The sequence below is a fragment of the Triticum dicoccoides genome, chromosome 3A (assembly GCF_002162155.2).
Source record: "Triticum dicoccoides isolate Atlit2015 ecotype Zavitan chromosome 3A, WEW_v2.0, whole genome shotgun sequence".
In the NCBI taxonomy this organism is placed as follows: domain Eukaryota; kingdom Viridiplantae; phylum Streptophyta; class Magnoliopsida; order Poales; family Poaceae; genus Triticum; species Triticum dicoccoides.
The window spans coordinates 11,679,102-11,698,686 of record NC_041384.1 but is presented as its reverse complement, the minus strand read 5'-3'; the positions used below and the strand labels follow the sequence as shown (position 1 = coordinate 11,698,686).

The 19,585-nt window shown below is 45.7% G+C and overlaps 1 protein-coding gene across 1 annotated transcript; it reads right to left on the bottom strand.

Moving 5' to 3' along the window:
- Positions 1–2,357: 2,357 nt before the first annotated feature.
- Positions 2,358–4,029, bottom strand: LOC119266654. Its single transcript, XM_037547902.1, has 2 exons — positions 3,594–4,029; positions 2,358–3,322 (listed from the first exon to the last, which is right to left on the bottom strand). The coding sequence occupies exons 1-2, from the start codon at positions 3,709–3,711 to the stop codon at positions 2,619–2,621; spliced, it is 822 nt and encodes a 273-aa protein (XP_037403799.1). The 5' UTR covers positions 3,712–4,029; the 3' UTR covers positions 2,358–2,618.
- Positions 4,030–19,585: the final 15,556 nt, after the last annotated feature.

The following is a 19,585-nucleotide window of genomic DNA, read 5'->3' as shown; positions in this document are numbered from 1 at the left end:
CCGTGCTTGCGGGGGCATCGCACAAGGGCACTTCCTTGGAGATGAAAACAACGTTTACAGCCAAACCAGCACTTCCTGCGTTACAAAAATATATATCTAGAGCAACTTCCTAGAATGCAGCAGTTCAGACCAAATATCCTACAGTGCAGCAGTTATTTTCATCAGCGCTGCACTCCTCTCATTAATTTTCTGCTATTAGTCTCAAGGCAAAAGAGAGAGAGAGAGAGAGAGAGAGAGAGAGAGAGAGAGAGAGAGCAGGGATGGATCATGATCACATTAGATCGACGGGGCTCACATGCTTTCCAAACAACAGCTGAGAAGCACTCAAACACACACACGTTTTGGTGGTACATGAGGCTGAAATTGTCATGGCTAAAGAGAACAGCTGTCACGCACAAGCATGTGCATAAAGCAACAGACGACGAAATCCGACTTGAAATAATACAAGGGCATTCAAAAGCATCTTGCTACATTAGAAACTTAGCACACTAAAGCGCACACTTGTTAAATTTTTTCAGATGGCATAACACTGCCGACCACGTTGATGCCCGACAAACTCATTGATAATAAAAAAACTGCAGCAGCCCTTTCTTCATCCCGGAGAACACAAAAGAATTAATCTCCACATAAACCTGTAGTACAAATAAAGATAAACTTTAACAGAAGCACCTATGTAACATACTATATGAACAAGATGCATGTACAAACTCATGATCATTATTAGTATGTGTGAATCCCAATAGCCGAATGGTTAGTAGTTTCAGGGTGCATGCTTAGATTGGCTGCCAGATATTTTCTAAAGAGAGAATCAAACAGTTCAAATTTCACAAACTATGTTCACAACACTGGTGTAGTGTCTCCTACTCATGGAAGACAAGGCGATGTAAACTCCCTGGCTGGCTCTGTGCAGCGTGAAGAAGCGATGGGCTGTTGGTTTGCTAGGGCCTGGGACGCCGGAGGCAATGGGGTCCAGGACCATGCTCAAGCTGTTGTTCTGAAGAAAAGCTTGGCAGCTGCTATTTAACAAGCGTAGCTGTTATCTCAGCAGCTTAACATCGATTCAGTTTTGCTGAGCCTTTTTTGTGCCGTGTTAAACTGAATTTGTTCTGCTGAGTTGTTCTGCCTGCTAAGGCAGTTGCGGGCGCTTAAAAGAATGTTGTTACTACGTTTCATTTTAATTAATGGAACGGTGTATGAGCCTTTTGATCTATGAAAAACTTGTGTACAAACTCATGATCAACTCAGCAACATAAAGAAGACCTATATTATACCCGCTAAGAAAAAGATGTATATCATCATATTACTGGCTATATCTCCTAGGAATATCTGTTAGAGTACGTAATGGGCCTATGGGCCTGGGCTGGCGGTATAGCCCGTTACTGTTAGGGTTAATTAGAGATAAGGGTCGCTTGCTTAGGGGTCAAATAAACCTCTCTATATAAGGGGAGGAGATGTTTCAATCATGGATTTGAATTTCAGTGGGCAAAAAATTTCAGCCCCTGCCGAAATCACTGAATTTCACTGAAATTCAGTGATTTCGGTTTTCAATTCGGCCAAATGACCGAAATTATGATTTGAATTTCGCCTGAAAACCTACCGAAAATTGCCTGAAAACTGGCTGAAAAATGTGTGAAATTTCAATGAAATTTTACTGAAATTTCAATGCAGGAAAACAGAATATTCAGGGAAACAAAAGATACTAGATAAACATCAAATAGCATATGAATTCTACAAAATATAAATCATCATCTCGACAACAAACAATACTTCATGGAGTCAATAAAATTAGAAGTTCATGATAGTCCAGGCTAACACCACTTCAGCAGTCCATAACAGTTCATACAAATGTCACAAAAGATGATGACAATATCACGAGATAAACAACAAGCCAAAGTCACTTGTCTTGTCGCCTTTCTTGATTCTTGACACCCTCGACAAGTCACCCGTGATTAACATTGCAGCATGTCATCTACACTGCAATAAAATGCACAAGTCCAAGGATGCATAAGAAGATTTTCCAGAACATGCTAATTAAACATTTATTTGATAAGTAGTGACAACTGTTGTGGTTACATCAGATTTCAGTACGTTAGTTTGCTGAAAAACAAGGCCACCTTTAAATAATTATGTACATGTGAAATTAGTAATATAGAACAGTGGCAGAGGCACATATCCACATATTTGGCATGTTCAACAAATCATCTACAGTTCTACACTACCATATGCCATTACTAAAATAGAAGTAAAGCTAGAATCAGGTTTAAATCAATCAAATTGCAATCTGAAGCATTGTAATTTAGCAAATAAGTTAAGAAGAAGAACTGACCATTGCTAATAGTAGATACTATCTTTGTCCTTCTTCTTCCCAGATGGTCGTTTTGACTTCCGAGTCTCACTCGCTTCTTCGGCCACCCTTACCAGCTCAGCCTCTTGTCCTGGTTCAACCGCTTGAGTGCTTCTTTCATGTGAAGGCACCCCACCTATTTCCTCCTCCTCTTCATCATCAAAATCTTCTTCATCACCACTTTCTTTGTCTTCTTCCTGATCATCTTCACTTTCCGAAGCTTCCCCCTCTTCATCCAGAACAACCAACTTACCTTTCTTCACCCTATTCCTCCTCACAAGACTTGAAACTTCAACGCTGCTCGAAATAGAGGACAATTGATTTTCCGTCCAGGAATATCATTAGCATGGAACCATTTGGCCCAAGCTTGACCAAGTTTTGCTGCATTTAGCTTTTGATTTGAGAAGTCAATCCTTGGCTGGCGTCCACTAGCAGGAGTCTTGTTACCACCATCTGCAGGACTAAGAGAGCTCTTACGCTGAAGATATTGGGTTATCTTTCCATTGGCAGGAGTCGTAGGACTAGACTCGACATTGGCGCTGCCACTCCCAGACCCGACCTCAAATCTACTACCCATGCTACCCATACTATCAACTGCATTTCGAAGCTTAATACCCCTTAGTGCTTTCTCCCTTTCCAACCTTACACGGTCCTCTTCATCACTAGCAGGATCAAGATCAATTACTGGACTTCCACCCATTTCCTCTAGAAGCTCAAGTTCCAATCTGAGTTTGCGGGCTTGTACCTTTGACTTTTTCTGTTTGTAAACCAGCCGATTCTTCCTCATTGCAGCTTGTACCTCGGAGGGCACATTATAGCATTCAACCACTGATCCTCCCAGCCCACCAAGATGTTCCTTTAGGCGGGTTGAGCCTCCACCCTGCCTCTTCAGACCACAATAGTGGCATGAAAATCCTTGCCTTCCATAATGTGCAGCATGACTCCAGGGATTAGTAATATTTCCAGTGAAAATATACCCTGCATTTCATCACATCAGTCAACTGAGCCATTGCACGAATTTCACATTGTACAAAGGACAGCAAGTTCAGTTATCACAAAGAATATGCATCACCGACATAGAGCACGTACTAGCATACAACCATGCCATGCATACAACACCGCAAAGGCTTGGAATGTGGTCAGATTAACAATCGACCATAGAAAAACAACAAAAAACACTAGCCAGATCAGTGGGACAGGTAACATAAATACACAAAAGTGCCAAAGAATCACAACGAATGTTAATTACCTGGTCCAGGTGTAGGTGCGGACTGTGACGCTTCATGCCCGGCGGTCATGCCAGAGCCACCGGCGACGTCCCTGCCATTGCCATTGCTGCTGCCCCCAACCTCACGGTGCGCTTCCATGCTTCGTGTGCAGCTGCGGGTTCAGCTAGGCCTACAACGACGAGCAGATGAGCAGCGCCGTGGCGGTGGCCGGTGCGCTTCGTGATGTGGCGTCCTCGCGGCGACACAGATTCGACGCGTACGACGGGGAAGAGTGGGTGGCGGGCTGGGTGGGTGAGCGACGCGGAGACGCAGGGAGGAAGGCGCAAGGGGGAGGGGACGCGCGAGAGCGGAGCTTGCTTGGCTTTGACGGAGGAGGAGCTCGAGCCTCCGGCGACGGCGCCGCCGGCGGAAAAGGGGATTTTTTCCTGGATCTGGCGATTTAGGGTTGGAAGTGAGGGCACGGGAGAGGAATATACCCATTCGCGGGCCTCTCGGGGGCATGTTTGGGCCTTTGGCGCGGTTTTTTCCCGCGCAAGGAGGCACTGGCGGGAATTGATTTTGGGGGCCGAAAGTGTTGAATTTTTTTGACCGAAACGCTATATTTCAGTACTTGCTGAAATTAGTGAAATTTCGGAAATTTCACTGAAATTTCACTGAATTTTAAAACCATGGTTTCAATCTAATCAAGCAAGAATTAACAAGGAAATCACTTCCCTCTTGCCCGGCCGTGGGCAAAAAGGCCCCCCGGCCGGCCCTCTCGCGTCCTCCTTCTAGCAGCATCATAACAATTTTTCGTAGAGAGAATCAAACAGTTCAAATTTCACAAACTATGCTCACAACACTGGTGTAGTGTCTCCTACTCATGGAAGACAAGGCAATGGAAACTCCGTGGCTGGCTATGTGCAGAGTGAAGAAGCAATGGACTGTCGGTCTGCTAGGACCTGGGCGCTGGAGGCAATGGGGTCCAGGACCATGCTCAAGCTGTTGTTCCGAAGAAAAGCTTGGCAGCTTCTATTTAAGAAGTGCAGCTGTCATCTCAGGAGTGTAATATCCGTTCAGTTTTGCTGAGCCTTTTTGTGATGTGCTAAACTGAATTTGGTCTGCTGAGTTGTTCTGCCTACTAAGGCAGTTGCGGGTGCTTAAAAGAATGATGTTATTGGCGTTTCATTTTAATAAATGGAATGGCGCGTGATTCTTTTGATCTATGGAAAAAACGTGTGAACGAAGTCGTGGTCAACTCAGCAACATAAAAGAAGACCTATTTCATATCTGCTAAAAAATGGCTGGAGCATGATAATGTTCAAAAGTATATTCAAAGGATCTTTTTACCTGGTAAACCATTTCAGCATATCGAACCAGAAAGTTATCCTATGTATGGTGCAACATTTCAGCTCCATCGCATCCACCAACAATACTTGTGCCTACAAACATAAGACAGATGGATGAGAGAAGGCAACAGTGAGTATGTTACATAGATGAATTGATAAATATAAGAAAAACAACTCACTTTTATATTTACGTTATATAGCTGCTACTCATACTGGCAACAGATAAAAATCAGTATACATAGCTACCTCATCATGAGAAATTTAGCTAATAAGAAAGCAATACATGGTCTATAATTTATCTCATGTATACTCATCCCCCTCATGTCAAGAATACAAAATGAAAACACGCCAAAACTCATAAACATTATCAACAAAAGTGATATAAACGCAGGTGGTACAAATGTATTATTCACTTGCATGACAGTATTGAGCAAGTGACAAGCGGAAAACTACTATTCCGGAAGGGACGCTTTCAATGAAAGTTGTTTTATGGAGTTAAGAAAAATAGAAAGATCGAAAGTACTAGATAAAAGAATATAGCTAGCTAAGGTTCCAAACATGCCGAATGAGTTAACCATTTGACATTTGAAGTCACATTGTTGCTCATTTCATTTGATATTTGATTTGTTATCTCCCAAGGGCGAAGACAAATATATTGAATGACAACACAATGTGCAGCTATATGAAATGAAAGAGTATTGTTATAAGTTCGTCTACATAGCAAAGGTATTCGATCATCCCTTTAAGAACATAACAAGACTAGGTTACTACTACGATGTGAGGACTAATGAAGAACAGTCACCTGGCATACAGAAACTCTTGAAAGAATGATGAGCACTAACACGACGGGTTTCACAAAGTCTCTTCGATTGCATCGACTTAAGTTGAACCATATAGACATTATGGCCCACATATAGAAATATTTCATCAGTATCCTCAGCATATCTCAGTCTAAATAACAATCCTGGCCTCTCTCCTTCAACCCCGGGGGGGATCCCATCAATGTTATGCATGTCAATGGTCTTCCACAACTCCCATTTGGTAACACCCTGACAATTAACCTTCCTTTGCCACATTTGAATGTTATGGTAATAGTGAGACAATATGGCGATACCAACAGCGCCATCCATGATCTGGATGACCTCACGCATGTCAAAAAAGTGACGTGACTCATTTATAGTGGGAGGGGCACTGATCAAAGCTAGGATGTGCCCATCCAAATCCAATTCAATCATGTAATCTCTAGACAACCAGTAAAGTGCATTACCAACTAGTGACCCATGAGTACCGCCACCAGGAAGCTCACATGGAGTCGGAGTTGAGATGACGTCGCCCCATATGCCAGCCTTCGAAGAGTAAACAGATGCTAAGATGAGCTGTGGACCACTATAGTAGGTGCTCGTGGATAGCAAGATCACCTTGAATGGGCTCAAGTGGCAGTTTCCGTGCACATGGTCGTGATCAGTAGCAGCACAAAGCACCACCCCATTGACATAGCGTTTATTGAACTCCGGCGGAATGAACACACGGCACTCCTCGCCGGTCATGGGGGCAATGACAATAAGATCCTGCTGCGGCGGGCGCATGATGAGAAGGCGACCGTGGCGGCACCCAAGCAGTCGGAACCTCGAGAGGTTGCCGCTGTCAATGCCATGGAGTCGCAGGTCGAAGCGCTGTGGAGGGATATGATCGGGATGGTCCAGGATTGGTCTGAACACGATACCATCCACGCTATCCTCGAAGAAACCGAGCAGGGGTGGCTTTTGGTGGTATGCACGGAACTGGTGGTGGAACCTTGGGTCCGTTGTGGTGCGTCGCCACCGCTTGCATACGGCGGAGGCGCGGGGCAGGGAGGAGGGCTGTGGCGGGAGACGGAGCAGGATCTCTCTCAGGAGATCATCGTCTTCAAGCGGCGAGCCCAGCGCCGCTGGTGAGCTGTAGCGGCGGCGATGACTGCTGCGGATCACTCCAGATGCCTCCTCACTCGCGTGGACCTTGGGACGGAGGCGCGTGCTGTGCCGGTGAGCCACTCTGTGAACCTGGGGATGGAGGCGAGGGCTGCGGCGGCGGGTGACTCCGTTGCCCTCAACACTCGCGTGGATTGTGGGATGGAGGCGCGCGCTGCGCCGGAGATTCACTCCGGCTCCCTCCTCATTCGCCTGAACCTGGGGATGGAGGCGTGGGCTGCGCCGGCGGGCCGCTCCGGCGGCATCCAGGGCAGGGTTCATCCGCGGCCGCCAAGAAGACCTAGCCAGGATGGACGTAATGGTAGCAGGTTAGCAGCGGGTTGAGTTCGCTCCTAATTAATTGTTCGTAGAAAGCATTTGTTGGGCTTGGGTCCTGATTGCACAAAGTAAACAAGTGTTGGGCCCCCGTTCGTTTGCTCGTTCTCATGAACCCATGATCCTTATCTGACAAAAAAAAATGAACTCAGGATCCAACATAGGATTGGATTATATTCTCAAAAAAAAAAAAAAACACACGAATTTACATCCAACATCCTTACAACAAGACTTTGATGACCTCATCATACATCTCAGTCTAATTTATTTGCAGTCGTCAATCTGCAAAGACCGACCACATCAATCTGAACTGCTTCTGGCTCTTTTGTTCTTGCTACTGTAATTGATAACTTAAATTGCTATTTTTTCAATCAATTTCGGGCTACATTCTGTTGGTACTTCATCTGGTATGTGATATTTTGCTTCGGCTCGTGCTGCTCTGTGTCTATTGTTATTGCTCAGACTTTTGTGTTGGCAACTCCAATTTCCCTTGTAATTAAATTCCTCTTGTTGCGACTTAATAAATGAATAAATGAATAAGGGATGTGCCATTATCTGGCCTAGAAATATGTCTGAAAGTAATATCATCCGACTGTTTATTTAGATTTGGTACAAGCATTGTCTTTCAGGAAGATTCAGAACCAATATGTCTATGTGTGTCTCTGATGTAGTTCATCCTATTAAGCATACAAGCGGTGAATTTTGGGTAACAAAACCAGGACCAGGACCAGGATGGATAAATCTGGTTGACACGAGGGACGGATTCTTCAGACAAATCATGTGAAGCATCTCGGGTTGATGAAACAAAACAAAGTTATTAGATGAGCATAGCCGAGCACAAATTCTGATGTTGGGGACTTAATCATCATCGGAAGACCGTTAAGCTATATAACCGGTCACGATACAACTAATTAATGCCTTGAACCAAAATGTACAAATGTTTTTTAAGGGTGTATGATAAAGATACACCTATGTATGAACAAGACGTGTACAAACCCATGGTCAGCTCAATAACATAGCATATGCATAAAGAAGAGTTATATCATACACCCTCAAAAAACCAAGAGCTATATCATATTTCTTGCTATATACAATGACAACAAAATAAACCCTTCAACCTTTTACATTTCTTTGAACTTGTAGAATGTGAAACGTCCAAAACAATGGAGAACTATGGACATACAACATGTCGAAGGTCTGCAGAATTCACTTATGATACAACATAAAGTCATTTTTTACTTGGCATCACCTTCATTTTAACTGTTTGTCCATGTTATTAGCATGTGCAGTGCAATCCCCATAGCCGAATGGGCACTAGATTGAGAGTGCATACTACCCATATATACTGGCAGCCATGAATATTATCCAAAGTCAAGATCAAACAGTATCAATCTCACATACTATCTTTACAAGATCTTACCACTTGAACTATTTCCGCACATTAGCATCAAACCACACAGTCATCCTAATATTTCAACTCCATTGGTTCCACTGGCAATGGTTGTGTCTAGAAGCATAAGAACTCCAACAATTAACAACAATCCCACAATAAAGACAAATGGATATGAGAAGGCAACATGAAACAGTTCAAAAAATGAGCTGACAAATACATGTTGAGCAAGATAATTCACTTATATGACTTATTTCTATAGATAAGAGAAGACGAATGGATAAGTTAGTCTCCATACTAGCAATAGGTAAAACAAAACCACGTTTGTTGTAGCATGCCAGGCATATTCATAGAAGGAATATACTTAGCTAACTCATAATGGAGAATTTAGTTTGAAAGACAAATGAACCTATACATTTCCTCATGCGAATTCAATCCTCATCATGTCAACCAGCCAATACTATGCCAAAACAACAAACACGAGAAACAAATATGATATTGGGTATTCTTTTTTAAATAAATAGATTTCAAGGCAAGAAAGGGAATTTATTTTTGCGTATAAAAATTGAGAAAAAACATGTTTACAAGGAAATTGCTTGGTAAGTTCAAGCTATAAGCGAACATTTAATAATTACAAGAACTGTACGCGAGAAATCATGTACAGAACATAAAATAGGCTGTGTTCATTCTAAGATATATATAAAGACCAAGGATGATCAATCACCTAGTACACAGAGACTCGCTAAAGTATAGCAGTAATATGTAGAGCTGATTCCATTAAGTTTCCTGGCTTGCATTGACTTTGGCTGAACCATATACACACCATCGTGACTCTCTAAAAAGATTACATCAGTATCCTCATCATAACCCACCACTTTGAGCGGTTCAATCCTTCTCATAGTCCAAGAAGGGATCTTAAGAAGTTCACCCAATGAAACAGTCTTCTGCAACAACCATGTGGTAACACCCCGACAATCGACCTTCCTCCGCCACATTTGAAGGTTAAGCTGGCGAGACAAAGCGACAAGACCAACGGCGCCATCCTCTGCGTCAATGATATGAAAGTTGTCGAAATCATGCATATTCATACCTGGAGGCCCCTTGATAACATTAAGGTTCTGCGTGCCCAAATCAAACTCAACTATGTCATCTCCTTTTTTCTTAGCTGGCCAGTAAAGGACATTATCTACAAGGGTGCTACAACAAGGACCAAATGTTGTATCATCTGAAGCTACTGTTGAGATGACATTGCCCCATGTGGCAGTCTCCGAGGAGTAAACGCATGCATAGGGGTGCTTATTCTCTCTGTAGGACACCAAGACCACCTTGAAGGGGCATAAGTGGCAGCTGCCGTGCACATGGCCCTGGTCGCTAGCAGCACAAAGCACTGTCGCGTTAAAGAAGCGTCCGTTGTACTGGGGCGGAATGGGCACGCGGTGATGTTTGTTTGTGATAGGATCACAAACGACGACCTCTTCATGCTGCAAGTTTAAGACCAGGACGCGGCCATGGCGGGAATCAATCAGGATGCGGTCGCTGTAGTGTCCAAGGGAGAAGCGCCCAGGGGTGATGTGGTCGGGAGCAGGGGCCAGGACGGGCGTGAACGTGATCGGTGTGCTGCCGTAATGGAAGAAGCCAAGGAGGGGTGGCTTGCGGTGGTGCGCGTAGAACCGGCGGAGGAACTTGGGGTCGGCGAGGATGCATCGCCACTGCTTGCACACGGCGGAGGCGCGGGGAAGAGAGTATAGGTCCAGGGGGAGGCGGAGGAGGATCTCCCGGAGCATATCTTCGCTGTCCGGCAGGGAGGCAGGCGGCTCCGGTGAGCTGCCGTCGCCCTCCTCGCTGGCATGGGTCCGTGCTCGGAGGCGCTTACCGCGCCGATGGTGGCGCTTACGGCTGCGGCGGTTGGAGGCTACTCCGGCGCCATCCTCGTCAATGTTGATTTGGGGACGGAGGCACGTGGTGCGTGAGCGGGCCGGTCCGGATCCCTCGTCGCTGGCGCTGCGGCCGCGGCCAGGCATTAAAAGAGACGTTTCCATGCAAGCTGTTGTCAGCGTGCATATGTTTCTCCTTTTTCTCAGGATACAAACTTGACACAAACTGTGGTGTATATATAATGGCCGACCTGACCGAACTAAACACAAAACCTAAACCTACACGGACACAGCATGCGGACACAGGCAAGCAAACTCCTAGCCGGACTCAACATTTTTTTTTTTGCGGGAAGCCGGACTTCAAACATTAACGCTGTAAATATATTCTACCCGGACTAGTATACCATCGTCCTTTGCTTTTATTGAAAAATAAATTCTCGAGCAACTTGCTGTAATACAGTGAGTTCAGGCCAAATAACATATTTCTCTCCCTAGTCTGGTCTCTTGCAGTGCGGCAGTTATTTCCATCAGCGCTGCACTTCTCCCATTAATTTCCTGATATTCATCTCAAGGCAAATGAAAAAGAAAGGAGGGACCACGGGTGGATCAAGATCGACGGCGCTCACACGCTTTCTAAGCCACAACCGAGAAACGTTAACACGCTCAAACACACAAGTTTAGGCTGAAGCTGTCATGGCTATAGAGAAGAGCCGCCTAGCACACACAAACACGTGCATAAACCGAAGGACGATGAAGAGGTCATCCATTTGTTGCAGGCCACTCCGGCGCTACTACTAAGGCCAGTAGTTGTATTGTGGCATCAAACAAACCCACACTATTACTAGGCGGGGAACACTATACGCTTGCTAGCAGCACATGTTTCAGGTCCCGCACTACTACTACAACATGTCCAGGGGACACGATGGGGACCACTTAGTAGTAGCGCGGACTTTCTGTGCCCGTTCTACTAAAGAATGCCGGTAGCCCATTTTGTTTGCTTGCGCAACTATTAAGTAGTAGTAGCGCGGCCCTAGTAACCCGCGCCATTATTAAGTGATTGCTTATAGAGGTTTTCCTAGTATTGTTGGCTCATAGTCATAAAGGTTTGGATTAAATTGAAATAATTGGGGCGTCGCGTGGTCGGCGGCGTCCTTCCTCTGGTCGTCCCGAGCTCCGTCGCGCGTCAAGTTCTTCGGGTGGCTGCTGTCGCTGGCTCGCATTCATACGAGGGATGTGCTCCTGCGCAAAACCATCCTAACGGTGGCGGAGGCTGGGTGTCCTTTACTAGTAGAAAACGGAGCTTTAAAACCGGTTCGTAAGGGCCTTTAGTGCCGGTTCCATAACCGGCACTAATTGGTGGGCACTAAAGCCCCCCCGCCCTTTAGTACCGGTTCGGCACGAACCGGCGCTAAAGTGCCACCACGTGGCGTGAGCTCGCGCCCTGGTATGGGGGACCTTTAGTACCGGTTGGTAACGGTACTAAAGGTTTTTTTTTGAATTTTTTTTAAAATTTTTGATTTTTTTTTCGATTTTTAATTTTTCTGAATTATTTGGTGATTTAGTCTCTAATCACCTCTCTTAACTGCTCAAGTGTGGATCACTCATTCCAAATCATCTAACTTTCCGACCGGTCACCCATCCCTCTCACTACTCCAGCTCGAGCACGCTTAACTTTCGGGTTCTATTCTCCTTCGTTTCCAAGTCTGCACTTGTTGTTTTCCTGACAATAGTAAGATGCCAATCCTATTAACCCTCAGGAGTTTAGCCCCGGCCTGACGCCAGCCTGCCATCACCCCTTTAGTACTGGTTCGTGGCACGAACCGGTACTAAAGGTTCAACACGAACCGACATTAATGCATAGCCGTTCGAACCGGCACTAATGGTACCATTAGTGCCGGCTCAAATTCAAACCGGGACTAATGTGCTTCACGTTTGACCCTTTTTCTACTAGTGCTTGCTGCCCGGGCGCGCTTGAGACTGCGAACCACCTCATCTTCGGGTGCCCTTTTGCGGTCTGATTCTGGCAACGCCTCGGCGTGTCGACGGAGGGGAGAACGGTGGAGTCCATCCACCTCCTAGACGCGCCCCCTGCGGTGGGAATGGCGTCGCCTGCTGCCTTCATCCTCCTCTGTTGTTGGAGGCTTTGGAAGCGACGGAATGCGGTTGTCTTCCACAATGACCTGCAGTCCCTTGCAGCCACCTTCAAAGCCCGCCGAGACGCCGCCGTGCTCTGGCGCGCGAGGCTGCCCCCCGGCGATCGTGCTCATATTGATGTCTGGCTATCTGTTCTTAAGGTTTGAGTAGTTCATCCCCCCCCCCTCTCTCTCTTTGTATATCTGTTCACTCTGGGCCTTGGTCCATTTTTTGGGTAATATATTCAGGTGGTGGAGGGTCCTCCTCCCCCCCCTGATAATTCAAAAAAAAATTGAAATAATTCATAAACCCGAGTTATAGGGTGATGTGTATGTGTGTGTGTGTGTGTTATTTTCTAGCCTCTCAAATAATCATGTACACTTGTAGATACAAAACTATCATGTCAGAACAATCATGTACAAGCCTTGTGTTTGGGGTAGATTCAGAACCAATATGTCTATGTTGCCTTTGATGTAGTTCATCCTGTCAAGTATACAAAGCGGTGCATTTTGCGTAACAAAACCAGGACCAGGAGTAGGACGGATAAATCTGATTGACACGAAAGATGGATTCTTTAGACAAATCATGTGAAATGTCTTGGGTTTGATGAAACAAAAGAAAGTTATTAGATGAACACAACCACAGTCTCTGACATTAGGGACACTAGACAATTCCCCGCGCGTTGCTGCAGGAATTGGTGGCAATATGTTAAGATGATACTTGGTTGAATGGAACGTGGATATTCCGATTAACACTACTAGCATGAAAATACAAATATAAGAGATTTATTGTGCTTGATTAGTTTGTTTTTGCAAAGTCTTGGAACATAAGTAGCATAATGTTGGTTTATAATTCCTTGAAGTTGTCCACGTGGTTGTCTTCTTCATCGAGGACAATTCGGACATGTTTAAATCCTTTCGTCGTGTACTTGAAGATGTATTTGGTGGACCTGAATGGATGTTCCTGGAGTAGGTTTGTTGTGTTGTCTTCACACACGTCGTCTTTCAAAGTGATCCATGTTGGGGATTTAGTGGCCTTTTTCATGTCTGCATTTGCCTCCATGTACTTCTCGTGAGTTTTTCTTGCTGCATGAGTTGATGAAGAGGGTAGAACATTCTTTGTTGCATAAGGTTGCATGCTGTACAAAAGTAGGAGGGCAAATTGTGAAATATCATAGACATGAAACTGGTGAAAGAACTTTGCATGTAATAGACATACCTTTTGCCTTCTTGCTGGTTGTCCATGTACTTGACAATAGTCAATATTTAGTGGCAGAAAAGATTTGCTTGTAGTTGTAGGTTTTATGGGGGGTATTATTATATAGGTGGCATGCATTTGTAAGAGTGTCTAACTGAAAGATGTTTTATAAATGCTTAAAACATGATTAACTTAGCAATGAGTGAATTTATAGAGTCTAACCGACATATGTTTTAGAAACCTTTAATACATAATTAACTTAGCAATGTATTTTTAGAAACTGGCAAGTGTTACTTACACTGTCATTGTAATAACAACCATTTGAGGTGTTAATGTAGGAATCAATATTTTACATGCATGCACGATTGTACAGTTTATAAAAAAATATGGCACATTTATAGCAGTGTATCCATTATTGATCAGTACAAATTTGCAAATATTGGAAGAAAATTTGAAGTCGCTTGCATGAAACCAAAAGTACATATGAGTACACATCTTGGTTACAATAAAAAGGTACTGGGTATGAGAACATTCCCGGTTACAATAGAAGTTGAGCAACAAAAAAGAATATTGTTGTTGACTGGCAGTGTGAAAGCACTGTGGAAGTTGAACATTCTTGATTATTTGTCGTTTGGAGCACCACGGAACTTGGCTGTATGAGCATTGTGGAAGTTGCCTACATGAAATGTGATACGTAGTATTGTTAAAAAAATGCAACATATATTAGAAGTTCAGAATGTTTGAATAAAAAACTTGAGGAACATAATATACAGTACCTTTGTATGCACGTTCGTTTTAGTCTGTCTTTTCATAGTTTTTGCTGCATTTTTATTGTCTGCACTGGTGGGTACGAATAATATTTAGAACTGTAAATATTTGTACAGAAAAACTCATATTGGCGAGGTTTTCAACTATAGGTCATGGGAAGTAATACATAAAGTTATATTATACATAGAGGATTGTGCAAGAATTAGCAAATAAAAGGTTAAGCTAGAACATTTTGTACACTCGACATGACAAAGACCCTTGTCCCAGTGACCGAAAGTACTATCAGAAATTAGCATATATCTAGTTGTTTTTTGTCCCACTTGCTGAACATTTCTATCAGTTTCTCCATGTAGTTTCAATACAAACAGTGCTGCTCCTCTTTTTTGTCTTTGTGTGTGGAGGTTGCCAGCATATGAGAGCTATACCTGTAGGAATAGTATGTACCTGTAGGATGGGATGTCGGCAAACGCAGGGGGATGGTGTGAAGAGACTAAAGAACGCTCTCACAAAACCTATATAAAATGCAGGGGATGAATGCAAGGCATATGGATTCTCCTACCATAAACAAACAAAAATTCAGAACAGGGTAAATAAATAGAATGCATCACTAGAAATAAACAAAATTTCAGAACAGAGGAAATTAATAAAATGCAGAGCTAACTATTCAATCTTTTTTTCTTTTCGAGTATTCTAAGTATTCAATCTAGCAAAACTAAATTGAAGAATTAGTGATGGATGGAATAGCATGTACCTGTAGGATGGGATGTCTGGTGACGCAGAGCGTAGAACAACCAAGATCACTACCCAAGTGTTCAAATCGTCCAAGACCTGAGGAATTCTAGATTTTTTATTCAACCACTATATGCCATGAGGCAAAATTAATGAAGCATACCAAAATTCTAAAATAGCAGTTAACTTCATATAGTAATCATGAACACAAAAATTCAGAATTAGCAATACATGGCAACAGGATTCACCTATAGGTGCCGTAAATTCGGTTCCAAAACAGCAGTTAGCTTCAGATAGCAATGAGGAACACAAAAATTCAGATTTAGCAATAGATGGCAACATGATTCACCTATAGGTGCCGTAAATTCAAGGCTTTTGGGTATGAAGCTGGGGAAGAACAACCAAGATGGGGGCCCTCGCGTCCAATTCATCCAGTACCTGAGGAAGTCCAACATTGTGATTCAAGTTGCAACATGTCATAGGGAATGTCGAGAAGGACAGGGGAGGGAGTTACTCACCACTGGTACGGGTATGAGCGGTATGGCAGACAGCCAACCGTGTGGAGGACGATTGGTACAAAGTGAGTTTAGGTGGAGCACCGAATTTAAAGAGGAATCCATCAGTTTCTTGTGCAGAGACCGTGGGGAGAGGAAGTGAAGCGTCAATCACTAATGACCAGCAGCGGAAGGGTTTAAGCCATGGCAACCGAGAAGATAAACGGCATGGGCCATTTGGAGCATTGGGCTGCAGAGGCGTCCACGAAGTGGGCTGTGTGGTTTGGTGTCAGCAAACAAAAAAATTGAGGACCTACAGCTTCAGAAGCCTAGCGAGCAGCAGTGAAGTAAATGCGGCTGTGCCCACCTCGCCTTTGAATCGGGCTCCTCGCCGTCGACGCCGCGGAGCAGAGGAACGATGTACAGATGGTCCATTCTGGGTGGACGGTGAGAACCTGCGTCCCAACTGCGGTCGATACGCGAGCGAAGGGATTGGCGCAGCGTGCAGCGGGAGGACGTGACTGTAGGAGGGAGGGAAGGAAGCTTGGCGGACAGCCGGGGCGATACGCGAGCGACGGGAGCAGCTAACGGCGCGGTGAGCAGCGGCGGCGGCTTGATGTTGGGACCGGGAGTCAGTCTGGTGGCGGAGGAGGCGAATAGGGGTGGCGGCGCGCATGGGGGGCACGGTGGATGCGTGGGCGCCGTGGGCGCAGCGCGCAGCTGGAGGAGGTGACCAGATGAGGGAGAGGGGGAATCGCGGCGGACAGCCGTCACTCTGCCTGTGGCGCGGCGGAGTCATCATGGCTGGGCACAGCGAGGGAGGAGGAGGAGACCGGAGGGAGGAGAGGAGGAAGTGCGCCGGATGGGAGGCGCTCCGGTGGTGTGATGGTGGAGGCGAAGTCACCGTGAGCGCAAGCGAGGAGATCGGAGTAGGGAGTGTAACCCGTGCTGCAGATTTGTTGGGGCGGCCGGCCGTGCGGGATGGATTGAAATCCCTGGGATGAGCGGCTGCTGTGGTAGAGGGAAAATACAGCTTTTCTTTTCAACGCATGACTGTAGGGGGAATAAGAATGATTGGCTGATTTTGTAAACTGAACGATGACATGGCATAAAAGCTGATGTCGACAATGTGCATGGTGAGAGAATAGGTAGAAGTGGGGAGCAACTTCTTAAGAATGTTAGATTAGGGACTTAATCATCACCGGCCGAGACTATTAAGCTAGTCGGTCATGGTACATGTAATTAATGCCTTCGACCAATAAACCTGCATTGAGTGGGCAGTGTTTTATTCAAGCACATAGGTGTTGATTGAATGCATCACTAGAAATAAACAAAATTTCAGAACAGAGGAAATTAATAAAATGCAGACTAACTATTCAATCTTTTTTTCTTTTCGAGTATTCTAAGTATTCAATCTAGCCAAACTAAATTGAAGAATTAGTGATGGATGGAATAGCATGTACCTGTAGGATGGGATGTCTGGTGACGCAGAGCGTAGAACAACCAAGATCACTACCCAAGTGTTCAAATCGTCCAAGACCTGAGGAATTCTAGATTTTTTATTCAACCACTATATGCCATGAGGCAAAATTAATGAAGCATACCAAAATTCTAAAATAGCAGTTAACTTCATATAGTAATCATGAACACAAAAATTCAGAATTAGCAATACATGGCAACAGGATTCACCTATAGGTGCCGTAAATTCGGTTCCAAAACAGCAGTTAGCTTCAGATAGCAATGAGGAACACAAAAATTCAGATTTAGCAATAGATGGCAACATGATTCACCTATAGGTGCCGTAAATTCAAGGCTTTTGGGTATGAAGCTGGGGAAGAACAACCAAGATGGGGGCCCTCGCGTCCAATTCATCCAGTACCTGAGGAAGTCCAACATTGTGATTCAAGTTGCAACATGTCATAGGGAATGTCGAGAAGGACAGGGGAGGGAGTTACTCACCACTGGTACGGGTATGAGCGGTATGGCAGACAGCCAATCGTGTGGAGGACGATTGGTACAAAGTGAGTTTAGGTGGAGCACCGAATTTAAAGAGGAATCCATCAGTTTCTTGTGCAGAGACCGTGGGGAGAGGAAGTGAAGCGTCAATCACTAATGACCAGCAGCGGAAGGGTTTAAGCCATGGCAACCGAGAAGATAAACGGCATGGGCCATTTGGAGCATTGGGCTGCAGAGGCGTCCACGAAGTGGGCTGTGTGGTTTGGTGTCAGCAAACAAAAAAATTGAGGACCTACAGCTTCAGAAGCCTAGCGAGCAGCAGTGAAGTAAATGCGGCTGTGCCCACCTCGCCTTTGAATCGGGCTCCTCGCCGTCGACGCCGCGGAGCAGAGGAACGATGTACAGATGGTCCATTCTGGGTGGACGGTGAGAACCTGCGTCCCAACTGCGGTCGATACGCGAGCGAAGGGATTGGCGCAGCGTGCAGCGGGAGGAGGTGACTGTAGGAGGGAGGGAAGGAAGCTTGGCGGACAGCCGGGGCGATACGCGAGCGACGGGAGCAGCTAACGGCGCGGTGAGCAGCGGCGGCGGCTTGATGTTGGGACCGGGAGTCAGTCTGGTGGCGGAGGAGGCGAATAGGGGTGGCGGCGCGCATGGGGGGCACGGTGGATGCGTGGGCGCCGTGGACGCAGCGCGCAGCTGGAGGAGGTGACCAGATGAGGGAGAGGGGGAATCGCGGCGGACAGCCGTCACTCTGCCTGTGGCGCGGCGGAGTCATCATGGCTGGGCACAGCGAGGGAGGAGGAGGAGACCGGAGGGAGGAGAGGAGGAAGTGCGCCGGATGGGAGGCACTCCGGTGGTGTGATGGTGGAGGCGAAGTCACCGTGAGCGCAAGCGAGGAGATCGGAGTAGGGAGTGTAACCCGTGCTGCAGATTTGTTGGGGCGGCCGGCCGTGCGGGATGGATTGAAATCCCTGGGATGAGCGGCTGCTGTGGTAGAGGGAAAATACAGCTTTTCTTTTCAACGCATGACTGTAGGGGGAATAAGAATGATTGGCTGATTTTGTAAACTGAACGATGACATGGCATAAAAGCTGATGTCGACAATGTGCATGGTGAGAGAATAGGTAGAAGTGGGGAGCAACTTCTTAAGAATGTTAGATTAGGGACTTAATCATCACCGGCCGAGACTATTAAGCTAGTCGGTCATGGTACATGTAATTAATGCCTTCGACCAATAAACCTGCATTGACTGGGCAGTGTTTTATTCAAGCACATAGGTGTTGATTGAATGTTATCGTGTCAACCAATCTTAATGTGTTCCTTTCGTGGGAGGGAGTTGGATTTTTCTCATCGTCCCTGCCAGCTGCATGCTTCTCCTCTACACCAGCTATCGTCCTAGCATGGCTAGTGTAGCCTTCATTGTTTAAGGGCATCTCCAACCGCGGCCCGTAAATTCTCTTCCGCATTCGTCCGCGGACAGGGAGTCTGCGGATACGAATGCGGGAGGCCATCATCCAATGCTATCCTGTATATGTCCGCCAGTAAATTCCAATTCAGAATTGCTTTGATCCACACAGCATGCCGGATCACACCTGCGCCAGATCGCATGCTCGGTGACAATGAAAAAGAAGCAAGTATGCTTAGTTTTCACATGCCCGAATCCAAAAGAACATTAGTCGGGTAGTCTGTGATATTTTTTGCCCTGTCGGACTGGCAATCCCAGCCATCTGCTCCTGAGGAAGAGGTGGCGGCGGCGAGGAACGAGGGTTGGGGGTTGGGGCGGGACGCGCGCGGCGGAGAATTGAAAAAGTGTACCGAGGGAAGTTTTGAAACCGTCTTTTTGCGAGGGAGGTGGTTT

What these genes read in the sequence shown, in the direction of transcription:
- LOC119266654 (XM_037547902.1), bottom strand. Translation starts at nt 3,711, where the DNA reads ATGGAAGCGCACCGTGAGGTTGGGGGCAGCAGCAATGGCAATGGCAGG. An exon ending in CGCACCTACACCTGGACCAG is followed by an intron (nt 3,323 to 3,593) that starts GTAATTAACATT and finishes GATGAAATGCAG; the next exon opens with GGTATATTTTCACTGGAAAT.